The sequence below is a fragment of the Bombina bombina genome, chromosome 5, assembly GCF_027579735.1.
Source record: "Bombina bombina isolate aBomBom1 chromosome 5, aBomBom1.pri, whole genome shotgun sequence".
Lineage (NCBI taxonomy): Eukaryota > Metazoa > Chordata > Amphibia > Anura > Bombinatoridae > Bombina > Bombina bombina.
In genome coordinates, this window is record NC_069503.1 from 953,910,981 (window position 1) to 953,926,526 (window position 15,546).

The 15,546-nt window shown below is 35.3% G+C and overlaps 1 protein-coding gene across 1 annotated transcript in view; it reads left to right on the top strand.

Moving 5' to 3' along the window:
• The first annotated feature begins 8,393 nt into the window (after window positions 1–8,393).
• STMN2 (stathmin 2) overlaps window positions 8,394–15,546 on the top strand; it is an 87,939-nt gene continuing 80,786 nt past the window's right edge. The window contains 1 exon segment of the mRNA XM_053713162.1: window positions 8,394–8,518. Coding sequence (XP_053569137.1) covers window positions 8,500–8,518 — 19 coding nt within the window. The 5' untranslated portion in view covers window positions 8,394–8,499.

Sequence of the window (15,546 nt, forward strand, 5' to 3'; positions counted from 1 at the left end):
ATGTGGTCAGGCTGTTCGTTTACCTTCATTTCCGCATACCTCGTCGGAACCTCCCTCCTTGTTGACGTCTCGGCATCTGCCGGTTTCAGTTCCAGGAGCTCCGCGTGTACATCCGTTGTTCTTTGGGATCGGCGGTGCTTCCGCCCTCCCCTCCGGTGTCTCCTTCCGAGCCGGAATCTAAAAAACTTTCCCCAGAGGATGACCCTTCGGCTAGTCTGTCCTGCTCTGTTGACGCTCTCGGCATTCTCCTCCAGTAAGGTGTATCGCGTATCTCGCGTTGTCTTGACGTGTGGTCACGTGACCAGTTGCACACCCGGTGATTGGTGTAATCAAGCTCATCACGTACAAACTTAGATCTTTTCCTCTCCTCAAGATCTGAACGATATTGGGCCAACAATGTATCAATTTCTTCTTTAGTGGTTTTCAACATTTCCAAAGTATACTTTGTTTCCATTCCCCGCTCAGCTTCCAGCACCAATCCTTTTTGTTTGTCAATCTCTAACTGCAGACATTCTACAGTGAGCACAATTAAATCAAAAGAGCACTTGTTAAGTATACTCTCAAATCTTGTTCTGTACAGTTCATGGTTAGCCAGTATGGTGGGTCTCAGTTTTATCCTTAGGCCTCTAGGAATTCTTTTAATGCGGTAATATTCTGCTAGCGTGACTGAGTGCAGCTCTAGAGAAATCAGTCTCCTCTTTGTTTTTTCATATTTCTTTTTTGAATCCACTTCAGCAGAATTTCTTAAAAAGTTCCTTGATCCCAAGGCCAATGAAGTGATGCGTGCTGCATCAATGTCAGAATAGGAAAAAGTAGCAGGTTGGATATCCTCCATAGTACCTTCACTCGCTGGTAGTGCACGTAACTCTGCTGATTCCATGTATGCAAAATAAACAGATAGAGTCCAGCTTTAACCTGGCTGTGTGCTCGTTACAATGGGCTATCAGCAAAAACCCAAATAGATACAGTCCATATGTAGAAAGTGGTGCTGTTACTTTCTACATATGGACTGTATCTATTTGGGTTTTTGCTGATAGCCCATTGTAACGAGCACACAGCCAGGTTAAAGCAATTCAATAAGTGCTGGACTCTATCTGTTTATTTTGCATACATGGAATCAGCAGAGTTACGTGCACTACCAGCGAGTGAAGGTACTATGGAGGATATCCAACCTGCTACTTTTTCCTATTCTGACATTGATGCAGCACGCATCACTTCATTGGCCTTGGGATCAAGGAACTTTTTAAGAAATTCTGCTGAAGTGGATTCAAAAAAGGAATATGAAAAAACAAAGAGGAGACTGATTTCTCTAGAGCTGCACTCAGTCACGCTAGCAGAATATTACCGCATTAAAAGAATTCCTAGAGGCCTAAGGATAAAACTGAGACCCACCATACTGGCTAACCATGAACTGTACAGAACAAGATTTGAGAGTATACTTAACAAGTGCTCTTTTGATTTAATTGTGCTCACTGTAGAATGTCTGCAGTTAGAGATTGACAAACAAAAAGGATTGGTGCTGGAAGCTGAGCGGGGAATGGAAACAAAGTATACTTTGGAAATGTTGAAAACCACTAAAGAAGAAATTGATACATTGTTGGCCCAATATCGTTCAGATCTTGAGGAGAGGAAAAGATCTAAGTTTGTACGTGATGAGCTTGATTACACCAATCACCGGGTGTACAACTGGTCACGTGACCACACGTCAAGACAACGCGAGATACGCGATACACCTTACTGGAGGAGAATGCCGAGAGCGTCAACAGAGCAGGACAGACTAGCCGAAGGGTCATCCTCTGGGGAAAGTTTTTTAGATTCCGGCTCGGAAGGAGACACCGGAGGGAAGGGCGGAAGCACCGCCGATCCCAAAGAACAACGGATGTACACGCGGAGCTCCTGGAACCGAAACCGGCAGATGCCGAGACGTCAACAAGGAGGGAGGTTCCGACGAGGTATGCGGAAATGAAGGTAAACGAACAGCCTGACCACATTTCCCCCATACAGGACAAGGAGAGTCTAGTAATTAATATCTCGGAATACGAGCTAACCGAGACGGAACACAGCTTGCTAATGAAAGGACTTTCCTTCTGCCCTACTAAGGACTGTGACGAATTTGAAGTCGATAAAGACTTGTATAAATTTTTCAGAATGCTCAGGTTGAAAGCTATGTATGGTAGCAATAATATAAATACAAATAATGTGTGTACTGAAAGCCAAATAAATGAAGGTGTTATGCAAACAAATCCCCTTGATCTAAAATTCCTTAATTTACACAAAAAGTCTTCATTCATACCTCCTACCAGTAATTCTGGTGTGGAAACTTTTATTAGGTTTGTACAACAGGATATCAATAACTTAATGAAAAAGTTTAACTTAAATCCAGAGATGAAAAATTATAATCTTACAAAAGATGAATATGAAGCTATGTTGTCCCTAAAAAATAATAAAGATATTACAATAAAAAATGCCGATAAGGGCGGAGCTGTTGTAATACTAGACACTAAGTACTATATTCAAGAAATTTTACACCAACTCTCTGATGGAGGGGTATATGAAGTATTAGATCACAATCCTCTTGTTGAAATACAAAAAGAATTAAAAACAATTCTGGATAGGGCAGTTCAATGCAATACTATAACTAAACAGGTATTTGATTTTTTATATAAGAAACATCCTATAACACCAGTTTTTTATACCTTGCCCAAGGTTCACAAGAATATGTCATCCCCCCCAGGGCGGCCCATTGTCGCATGCACAGAGTCCATTTTTTCAAATGTGTCAATTTTTCTGGATAGAATTCTTTTTCCAATGGTTAAAGAACAGAAGTCTTTTATAAAAGACACCAATGATTTCCTGATAAAACTAGAAAAAGTAAAGATGGAAGAAAGTTGGTTTATCTTTTCTTTAGATGTGGTTAATTTGTATACTTCTATCCCTCACGAGGCAGGCCTTGATACTGTGAGAAGTTTTTTGAATAATTGTAAATTATATGACTTAAAACAGATAGATCTTATTGATGATTTGCTAAGACTTGTTTTATACTGCAACTATTTTCTGTTTCAGGACACCTATTATATGCAGAAGAGGGGTATGGCCATGGGCTCCAATGTAGCCCCCTCATATGCCAATCTGTTCATGAGTGGCTTTGAAAATAAATTTGTTTACATCAATAAGTCATTCAATTCTTGTTGTAAGCTATGGCTAAGGTATATAGACGATATTTTTGGCATATGGGGGGGCTCATTGGAGTCTTTGACACAGTTTGTGGATGAAATTAATGCCTCAATGACAAACATCAAGTTTACACTTACATATTCATCACATGAGATTAATTTTTTGGACACCACTGTTTATATACAAGATGATAAATTGAACACTGATCTCTTTACTAAACCTACAGACAGAAACACTCTTTTGAGGTATGAAAGTTTCCATCCGGAGACAGTGTTCAATTCTATCCCAAGAAGCCAGTTACTACGCACTAAAAGGATAGTGAGTGATCAGGACAGATTGCCCTCTAGGCTACAATCTATGGGTAACAAGTTTATTAAAAGAGGTTATCCTCAGGAGATTATAAATAAAAGCATCATGGATCTTGATAAAAGTAAAGCCAAACCTAAAACCAAGAATGATGTAAATAGATTGGTGCTCACTATGGAATATAGTCAGCGAAGCCAACATATTTTTAAAGCAGTAAGAAAACACTGGCATCTATTAACAAAATTTAATCCTGAAGTTGAGTCTTTCAAATTACCACCAATGCCATCCTATAGACGGGTAAGAAATCTAAGGGATAATCTAGTCAGAGCAGATGTGGGGACAACTAAACAATCTGAAATTAACTATTTGACTACTCCCAATAAAGGATGTTATCCTTGTCTGCACTGTGCACAATGTAATTCAGTTATTAGAGGTAAATATTTGGCCCAAAATGACAAACGTAAACAGTATACCATCAATGGTCTATATACTTGCCAAACCAATTATGTAATCTATCTACTCAAATGTCCATGTGGCCTCTGTTATATCGGAGAGACCACCCAAGCCGCCAGGGATAGGTTTAGTCAGCATAAGGCATCAATTAAATCTAAAGATATGTCTCTGCCAGTATCTGCACATTTCACCCAAATGGGACACACTGTTAGTCAGCTGCGCTTCCAAGTAATCGATCATATCCCCACACACAGAAGAGGGGGTAACAGAGAACTTAAACTAAAACAAAAAGAAGTTTGGTGGATCAAGAAATTAAATACATTGTACCCTTATGGTCTGAATAGGGACTACGATTTGTATTTGTTTTTATAAATTTTGATAGGGTGTTATTCTATATGGTACCACTAGAGGCCACCAATAGAAAAAGTAATATGTATATTATCTTGCCTGGATAGGCATGGGTTAATTCAATTAAGAATGTGAGCTGAAATCTGATTGGTCAAACCACCCTTTTTAAATGTATGTTTTAATGTGTTTTAACTATGCATGATTAAGGACCATGTAGGTCCAAAACGTCGCTGTTTTATTGTTGTGATATCTCCAATAAAGAAATAATTCACCTTTAAGAAAATTGATGCAGTGGTGCTGTTACTTTCTACATATGGACTATATATATATATATATATATATATATATATATATATATTTATATTTATAGTGTATATATATATATACTGTATATATTACATTCCAGTTTACTGCCCCTTTATACAAGGACTTTCCAGATACAAGGCGGCATAAAATGTTATACTCTCAGACTAAGATTGCTCAGTGTTTGAAATTATACAGGTTAACTTAAAACTGTTCAGTTTACACTACAGCTGACTTAATTTTAAAATACATACCAACAAGCCTAAATCCTGCATTTAACCAGATCTAATGGTAGGAGTACCACAGCTTATGGTTCCATTAAGACCATATAGAGTACAGCATTTTCAAAATCCATAAGTACAGCTGACAGATGGGAACATTTGTACACTATATTTGAAGTGGTGCTCTTGGTTGGGGAAAATGGGGAAAAAACAAACAAACATATGTCAACCTTTTAAAAGTACTTTTCTTCATCTAACCATCTACCCAGATCATTAATGTACAATTTTGAATTCACAGAATTATTTTTTGTTTGTACATTTACAAATATGATTCTTTAAAAAGTGATCTCTTAATTTCTGCAATTTTTTTATCATGCATGTCACACACTGTTGATTTAGGGGATGCAAGGTGCATAAATGTTTCCTCCTGTTAGTGTTTCTGTGAGTGTGAGTGTGTATGTATTTTTTTCAGTGGGTCTCTCTGTGAGGGCGGGTGTGTATGTCTTTGTGCATTTTCTGTTTGATGTCTGTGAGGGTGTGTGCATATGTCTTTGAGCTTTTTCTATGGGTGTCTCTGTGAGGGTGTATGTATGTTTGTCTTTGTGTATTTTCTCTGGATGCCTCTGTGAGGGTGGGTGTGTATGTCTGTTCTTCCTGCGGATGTCTCTGTGAGGGTGTGTGTGTGTATGTATGTCTGTGTTTTCTGTTGATGTCTCTGTGAGTGTGTGTGTTTTCTGTGGGTGTCTCTGTGAGGGTGTGTGTATGTCTTTGTGTGTTTTCTGTGGATGTCTCAGTGAGGGTGTGTATGTATGTCTTTCTGTGTTTTATGTGGTTGTCTCTGTGTGTGTGTATGTCTTTGCGTGTTTTCTGCGGGTGTCTCTGCGTGTGTGTGTGTATGTCTTTGTGTGTTTTCTGAGGCTGTCTCTGTCGGTGTTTCCTTGGGTGTATGTGCAAGTTTGTGTGTGTCCATTGACTGTTCCTTTTTAGGATATTTTGACATTACTACTGATTATTCACATCTTTCTACAGACTTTGAGACTAATGAGACCTTTCCAGAAGTCACCAATCCACCATTTAACCTTTAAATTATTGTTTAGGCAGTTCAGAACCCTTCCTTTCAGCCACTGCATGCTGTTGTCATCATTTAGTTGGCATCTTCCTTTAAAAAAAGATAATCAGATCTCCATATTTTGTTTTCTAAATTTTCTTTTTTTTTTTTTTACAAAATCGTAGTTTACCTCATTACTTGTCAGGTCAATGTAAACAAGTGCTGAGTGTCTGTTTGGGTGTCTGTGTCTGAGTGTGTTTCTTGGCGTGTCTGCAGCTAGAGTGTCTATATGTGAATCCTTATGTGTGAGTGTATGAGTGTGTCTGTGTGCGTGTGTATGTTTACCTTTACAACATTTCCAAGTTTGAATAGACACTTAAAGTGTAATGAAACCCAAAATATTTATTTCATGATTCAGGTAGAGAATACAATTTTAAACAACATTCCAATTTACTTCTATTATCTAATTTGCTTCATTCTTTAGATATCTCTTGTTGAAGAAATAGCAATGCACATGGGTGAGCCAATAACAAGAGGCATCTATGTGCAGCCACCAATCAGCAGATACTGAGCATATCTAGATATGCTTTACAACCAAGTATATCACGAGAATGAAGCAAATTAAATAACAGAAGTAAATTAGAAAACTGTTTAAAATAGCATGCTCTTTCTAAAGCATGAAAGAAAGTTTTTGGCTAGAATGTCCCTTTAAGAATAAAGTGCATATAAGTTTTAGTCACTTGGTCAAAAATTGCACATATCAAAGGAGGGGGGGCTGATCAATGGTTAATGCAGGGCCCCCAAAATTTCTAGTGCCCCTGGGTGGGGGCAGAATCCCAAATATAAGTTTGATAAATATTGTCACTAGCAGTAATATCAAATAAACCTTGATGTATTGACATGTAATTTCTTCACAATTGTTATCATTTTACTTTCCATTTTAAAAATCCCACCGCAATGATCCATTCTCTACCTGCAGGACACATGGGTCACGGCAGCAATGCAGTGCAGAGCAGTAGATCGCTGTTACTAGCAGAGACTGGGGAGGGGCTGCCTCTTCCAAATCCCTTTTGACACTTGTCAGTGAAAATCCCCAGAACAAATCACGGTAAATAAGACGATATTTAAAATCCTCCCCACAATGACTCATCCTCATTAAACCTGTTTTGAGTATATTTTCTGGTAGAGTTTTACAAATAAGATTTCTCATTAGAGGCACCTCATCCAGCCAAAGAGGATTTAAACGCACCATAATCTTATTCTGTGCTACCATAAAACCATTACTTGCTTTCAAAGGCATTGTTTTAGTGTCATTATTATTCTCCCATCCAGAAACGTTCATGCGTTGCTTACAACTGAATGCAAGGGTGTGGCCGAGAAACCTTCGGCTAGTTATTAGGCTGTGAACTTAGTAACAATAACCAACGTTATCATCAAGGGTGACAGTTAACCCTTTGCAAGCCAGAGAAGGTGCATCACTTTTGACAGCCACAGAATTATGCTCACTCCAAATTGAGAGAGCTAAATTGTTAAAAGTGCCCCATTTTATAAATGTTTTACTTCACATCTAAAAAGTAATTACAAAGCAATGAAGGGGTTTCCTTCTCATCAGCATCCAGAGCTAATGAATATAAAGTATTTTTGTTCTCCTTGTTCTGGTACATCCTACATAGAATACTAACAAAGACCTACAATCATTCCATATTAAATCTCGTTATAGTTAACCGATATATATTAGTGTGCATCTATTCATCATAATAATCAATTACAATTTTACAAAACGTTCAACTATTTGTAACTAACAATGAGTTATCGTATATAAAATATTGAAATACTGTGATTCTCTGTAATCAGTACAACATATGGGAGGGAACCTGTGTGCAGCGTTTGCTTTCAGCACCAAAGACAGCTCCCAACTCCTAAGGTCAATTAGGAAACTGACAAAAGATTGCTTGTAACAGGGAAAATCCGGGATGGTGGCTTTGTCGTTTTTGTCTGACTCAAGTGGCCTGCAACAAGTTTAAACCATTTGACTGCCAAATAAAGAACCACAGCCCTCTGTGCCAATGCGTTAAAGAGTGTCTATGTAGCATTCACTTAGATGTGTGTTCTTTAGTATAATTGTTTTATCTTTTAAAATAGCATACTGATAGGATGAAGAAGATATAAAAAAATAATAAGCTATTTATGGAAATCTTTAAATATAAGACAAAACATGATTATGGCCACAGTGACTGTGATAAACTAAAAAATAAATCACATGTTGTTTAGTTAGTACCAAACGATTTTCATTCCATATTCCCTTTTATATAAAGAATTTTATTTGGACTGTGCTATTAAACAAAAGGAGGGTGGTTTTCAGAAAGAATATTCTCATGCATCATTCCATTTTATCTCTTGACCCTATTGGTTGATGAATATTTAATGCACAGAGATTGAAGCACCAAATGAGTCATATCAGGGGACCACTGCAACCAATCTGCTTCAGCATAGCCCTGCTAATTATTCATGGGCTCCTGCCTCTTGCTCTTTCTTTTGCACAGTCCTACTCTGCTGACTCAGTGCCTTATTCAGTCTGTCCTCCCTCTCCACTGCTGTAGCTGGACCCCTTGCATTCACAACCTTTGAGCACCTGCTTATATCACTATGGCTAAAACAGCAATGGGTAAGGAATTAAAATTAATTTACTTCATCCACTGCAATATTCTTTTGTTGGATTCGATTCTATTATGTTAGTGACTGGGAATATTGAAGAAATGCAATGTTACCATGTACCATTGGTCTAAAGAATGGCTGGGCGATTCAGATTTAAAAAACCATAATGCATTATGATGTGTTGCTAGAACTGACGAAGAGGTTACTTAAGATATATGGACACAGAGATGGATTGCAATGTGCTTTTACATTAATGTTCGTAATACAAACGTTAAAGAGAAATGTCATTTTGCAGCATCAATCCCTTTTTTTCTGGGGCCATTTGACAACTTAGAGTTTAGATTTCTGTGCATGGCACGCCCAGATCACAAATGCATATTTGCAAATCAACAAATATTTCATTTTTAGATCTTCGTTGCCTTGTTATGTTAGCACATATTGTTCTAAGAATTTAGCAATCTGGTTGATTCTATCCACTATACAAAGGATCGACCTGCACTTCTATGTGACAGCTAAGGCACAATGCAGACAGACCCCACCCAACTGCCTCTTTTCTTGTTCACAGCCTTCTCTGTAGGGAGCTCTTGTTATCTTTTTCATTATTCTGCTGTCTTAGCTTCATTATATTATAGTGAGGCAGAGCATGTTTTATCAGCAGTTTTTTTCTGGAATATATTACAAATATCATGTTTTCATTTTATGTATTATTAATTATTACTTTTTTTTATAAGCAAAATGATTTTCATTTGCATTTTTTTCAAGATTTTGTATAGTTTCATATTTGACAAGATCCGGTTGGATTTTTATGACAGTCATTTGTAAATCAGAACTGTCTCAATTTATTTAAAATTCATATTTTTAGTACATGTCCATGTATAAAATATAAAATAATCTTTAATGTTGTTTTTAACAATCTATCTGCATTTTAAAAATATATAGTTCAAGCAAATTGGTTAAGACTGATAGAGCAACATTTGATATTTTATAATTCAATATTTTATTAATGTATCAACATCATTTATATTCAAAGGTATGCTCAGAGATAATATGAAATATAAAATACTAATAGTATAGTTAAGATAAATAGTTTTTGTCACTGGTTGAATCTGTTCATAACTAAAAAAAATATTCTAAATGTATTATTATTTATAAATAAATAAAAAAATCATGAAGGATTTTAAAAGTTGCCTTTTTCTTTTCTTTTTTTCTTTATTTTTCCACTTTATTTTGATTCTTGATCATGTCATAATTAATTTCACTTCACAAAATACAATGAGACCTATAGGTAATCTCATAAAAAGTGATTCTGTTTGACAATTAGTTTAAAAAAAACCCACTAGTTACCAAAGATAGGGAGACACAAATACAACAGCTGTATATGTAGATTAATGGAAACTGGAGATATGGGAGTCTGGCCAGCCCTGCAGTGCTGAACAACCATCCCCTCCCTATTGCAGCAACCTAGTAATCAGTATTGATAATTTTTAGTCTATGGGAAACTGATCACTTCTAAAAGCCACTGGGTTTATTTATTTATTTCCCAGATAAGTGTTATACTCATTATTGATTGACACTTTCATGTATAATAATCATTAAGAACTGCAGTAGTGTATTCAGGTGATCCAAATAGTTGTTTTACATTGTGCATGAGAAATTAATACTTTAGCTCAAGTTGTTTGTAAAAACATGAATTGCAACTGTATATATACGTTAAATCTTAAAAATTAATTTGGCTTTTTTTTCTTTTCATAAAGGAAATTTGAGTGTTTTTTTAACAATATTTAATTGTTTAATGTAATTTAAATGCTCAATTTTATTTTTCTTATCATTTATTTTTATAAAACAATTTAAATTATTATTAAGCTATTCTACTTGAAAACGACATTAAACATGTATATATAAATCCATTAAACTTAGAGGTGAAGGGTTAAAAATTGCCATGGCTTTTTTCCATATGTTCCATGGAATTTGTATAAGCTAAGAAAAGATCATACACTATTTGTGATTAAAATAATAATAATAAAAAGCAGTGTAGTCACTGGCAATAGCATAAATAGGTAACTTGGAATTAAAACGGTTTAATTTGTGGACACTAAAGTCATTTATCATTAGAATTCCTGAATTGCATTGTTACTCTTGGGAGTGTCAAGGACTGATCTTTGTGGGCACTAAGAGGAGGAAACCTACTGACATCTAGTGTCTTGGAGAGGAACAGTAAGTCATGTGACAAATGAGCTTACAGTATTCAATAGTTTAGAATGTGTTACAATGACATATATATTTGTAAAACAATGTTGGTAACACATGCAAGGGACATAATTATTGTTTAACAGAAAATGGATGCCATCTTTGTTTTCTAGTTTGAAGACTAATATTTTATGGGATGTATTTTTCTTCTGCTGGCAAGTTTTTCTCCTTCTTGTATTCTTATGATTTTATTATAGTTATCTGATCTTTTATTTGTATTCTTTCGCCAAAACATATTGAGGCATACAATTAGTCATCTGCTGATTTTGTATTTTAATTAATATATCTAAATAAAATTCCATTTTATATACCAGGCATGGTGTGATACTTGAAATATTAAGGATAATAACTGTAAACAAGGAACAATACATTAAGACACTATGACCGTTTTAAAAATTAGCCACAATATAAAATGTACTACAAAATACAGATTACAACAATTGTTAAGAAAAAATTGAGGCAATCAATGAAACAGACATTTAAATTATTATTTAAATCTGTCATTTTGGGAGGGTTACCCAGCCCTAAGTGAATCGCTATGATGAAGTACTTATCTAATGATGCCTTCCTCCATAAGCAGATACGTGTCTCTCACATACGTTACTATGGAAACCTATTAAATGTGTTTCTAGTATCCCTGTTTCATTCTGCTTTTGTCTTCTGGTTTTGTAGATGATAGATTGTGTCATCATGTTTTATTTATATGTGTGTGTCTGGATGGATAGATAGATAGATAGATAGATAGATAGATAGATAGATAGACAGATAGAAAGGCAGATAGACAAAATATCTATTTTTATTGTGCTACATTTCTATATTAGAAAACAAGATTATCACATGTGTGTTTATTGAGCATTGCGCAATTAAAAAAAAAAAACTAAAGCTAAGTGCCTAAAGCTATTAACTAAATTTTATATTTAAATATTCAAATATTTAGATTTGCTGTGTATAAGTTAATGCTTGTAAAGGTTGATTTTCATTGTTTTAGAAAAAAAAAAATCTCAGAGAAAACCACCAAAACCAAAAATTTGTCACTGATAGTCAACTGCTCTTTTGTAAAGCCTTGCAGATTAGGCCCACTCTAGAATAAATCCTAGATAAAAAATAAATAATCCAAACAAGAAGAGTACCCAACTATTATATTTATGGCTAAATATTTAACTTTTTTGAAAGCTGTTCAATATAAATTTAAAAGAATGCTTTTAAAGCCCGTAATAAATAATTACACCAGTAACAAACACACACATACATACATAAATAAATTATTAAATCAATTAATCACTAAAAAAAAAACACAGAATAAAAAGTGATGCATTAGAGGTATATAAGAACTAATGAGCTGACAAATTAAACATTTGGTGCCATAAATAGAATTTCAATATTTTACATCTAGAATAAAATCTGCATTAAATTGTCTTAGATAACTTCCTGTCTGTCTATTTTACCTGCATTCTGTCGAACTCCAATTCCTTGAAAACTCCAATCTGACGTCACTTCCGGTGACTCTTCTATTTTCACTAACTATTTTTGCCTGTCTTAGAGGGTGCACCCCTAGGTTTCAGTCTACACTGTCTCTGTTGGGACTTTATTATATAACATATTGCTTTTATGATCCTTGAAACTTTCTACTAACTAGGAATATAACTAACTTCCTCATTGATCTGAGTGTTTCTTGGGGAATGAGGTTTACAAGGGGGGCTTTGCCCCCCCTTGAACCCTCCAGGCAGAGGCAAAATAGATAGTGAAGATAGGCAATTACAGTGCCTATCTGATTGGTTTTGAATCCTGTCACTCACTGAGACACGGACCAATCAGATGTATGGAATCACCGGAAGGGACGTCAGATTAGAGTTTTCAATGAATTGGAGTTCTCAACAGAACACCTGCTTTAAGAATCAATTTACACTTAAGTTATGTATAGCTTTGCAATTACACATAGCCCCCTAGTCTACAGCTTAGGTGTATGTTTTCTTATGTTTGTTTCTATCTACTTAAAGGGGCATTAAACTGCTGGGCACATCTAGAATAGCAGGGTTATTTCTCACCATAGTTTTGTTTTCCCTCCTGTACCTGCACCTCTATTTTAGACTATCATAGAAGCCAGTTGATAAAGCTCTGCATCTTTATACTCGGTACGCATGTAGCGTTGCATCCTGTGAAAGAGGCAGTGCTCTTTAAAAGATCAGGGATGATACTAACCTTTTGATTGCTGTACCTTGGACGTTGGGTTAGGTCGCATAATAGAAGCTTTACCTTGCATTGTTTTTTACACAGTTCAAAGTTACATAAAAAATATAAAAAAGCCCTCAGGGATAATATAGAGCAATGCAGCTACTGCAATAAGATATAATATAGATCAATGCAGCTACTGCAATAAGATATAATATAGAGCAATGCAGCTACTGCAATAAGATATAATATAGAGCAATGCAGCTACTACAATAAGATATAATATAGAGCAATGCAGCTACTGCAATAAGATATAATATAGAGCAATGTAGCTACTGCAATAAGATATAATATAGAGCAATGCAGCTACTACAATAAGATATAATATAGAGCAATGCAGCTACTGCAATAAGATATAATATAGAGCAATGCAGCTACTGCAATAACATATAATATAGAGCAATGCAGATACTGCAACAACATCCTGTGTTCTGCTTGCTAAACTGAAGTGCGCAATAAAAATACTTTAGCTCCAAGATGGCGGCATCCAGTTTAAAGCTGTGGAGCTTCACTAATCAACAATTGTAAGGGATTAAAATAAGAGAACTGCTTTTAACAGAGCTGCGGGCACAAAAGGAAAAATAATTATATTTTTATAGTTTCATATCCCTTAAACAACACACCTCTCTTTAACCAGTCTTATGATGCATTTATATGTCAGAAATTTGTATTTTCAATTTTATACACTCTCATTTCTTCATAAAATTGGTTTTAGTAAAGCATTTGTACTGGCTCTGTAACTAATAATTTGTTTAGTATGTTTAAGGTATCGTGTGTGTATATAAAAGTTCTGAATGGTTATCACCTTTTTGGTTGACTTTCTTTACATTGTCATATACATGACTAAGAAAATAAACTGTTTCTTAAAAAAAAATAGAAAGATTTTTATGCTTCATGGCTTTCCTTAAAAACAAACTTACATATGTTAACTGCTCCACTAAACAGAAAATTAAAATATTAGTGATAAATTAAATTACATGCAGTGGGTGCTCTCAATCACACAGGTTTCAGTCTACACTGTCTCTGTTGGGACGTTATAAGAGTATATAACATATTGCTTTTATGATTCTTGAAACCCCCTAATAACTAGGTATCCAACTAACTTTATGATTGATCTGAGTGTTTCTCATTAGGTACTGAGTGCTACTCAAGATATGAGCCCTATGTTTAGGACAAACATAACTTTTGTTGGCAATACTCAGCTAGATGCTGGCCATGGGTAAGGTGCAATATCTGCCATATTTGAACTTCATTTACAAGACAAATTATTTCAGGAGATTATATCTATACAAGGTCTACTTCTTGGCAGCCTAACATGGAATGAAAGGGAGAGCTCCAGACAGTTACAGAAGAACGGGGGCCGAAGAATGGGGCCAACTGAATTATGAAGTCTTGCCCATCATAGATGAACTACACCATACAGGATTTTCTGTTCAGTGTAATAGTGTGCCATATCTATATATCCTAGCAGGAATATGACCACAGTGAACATAACAAATGGTGTGTATGGAATTAGCATTGGTAGCTAAATACTTTTTTGGGGATACACTTGCACAGCTCCTGATTTTTCATGATTTACAAGCTCCCGTACTTCCACTGGAGACTACAGTTTTTTAAATCTGTTTATGTTTTTTGGGGGTACATACTCCTATTAACTACTTCTGAAACATCTTAAAGGGACTGGAAAATATTTTTCCCTCAATCTTTCTTGCTATACCAGTTACAGAGTATAAAATGTAGAGGAAATTGTTTCTTTAGGTTTAATTTTGAATATTAAATAGCTATTTTCTTGTTGAAACCACCCATTCACACAGGCTGAGCTTTCAGGGAGACCTTAGCTTATCTAGGTCTATATACACAAAGCTTAATACTTAGTGCTGATTCTCAAAAAAACTCACCGGCATGGAGATAAATCATCAGCTTATTTTCTGATTACTATATTTCAAAGTAAGTGTCTCTCTTTCATATAAAGAAGATAAGCAAACTCCCCTTAGTGATATGCACAGTTCCCAAGTTAAAAAATTGGCTTTAAAACAATCCCTGAGGTGGCTTGTAATACTGACAAGGTATCTTAAAGAATCTTGCAACACCAAAGAGAATTGGGCCCTTAGAGAGAGCAATTGAAAATGTTGGCTCTAGTTTACATTGCTTTTATATAGGCAGCCATTAATGCCTTATTGAAATGTTCAGTATAGATGGTTGTTTTAACTGGCAAAAGCAGCATTTCAAATGACAAAATAAGGGTTAAAGTGATATTTGTGAACCATTTTATAGGCTCAGGCAGGTAAAATGGGTCACTGGGAGCACATTAAAGAGGAGACGTTTTTGCAGTACATTGTCCCTTTAAGTATGTCTTATGTAGTAACTGCGTAACACATATGTATTAATCATCAACAAATGTTCATACATCATTTAAACTTCCTTATTATATATCTTGCATTTATAATAAGTCCTTTTACTTACACACAGGTGAGATTTATAGGCATTTTTATGTTATCACCAATCATGACTGGTTTACAAACTTATATGATTGATCTATTTGAATAATGAACGTTTGTTGAT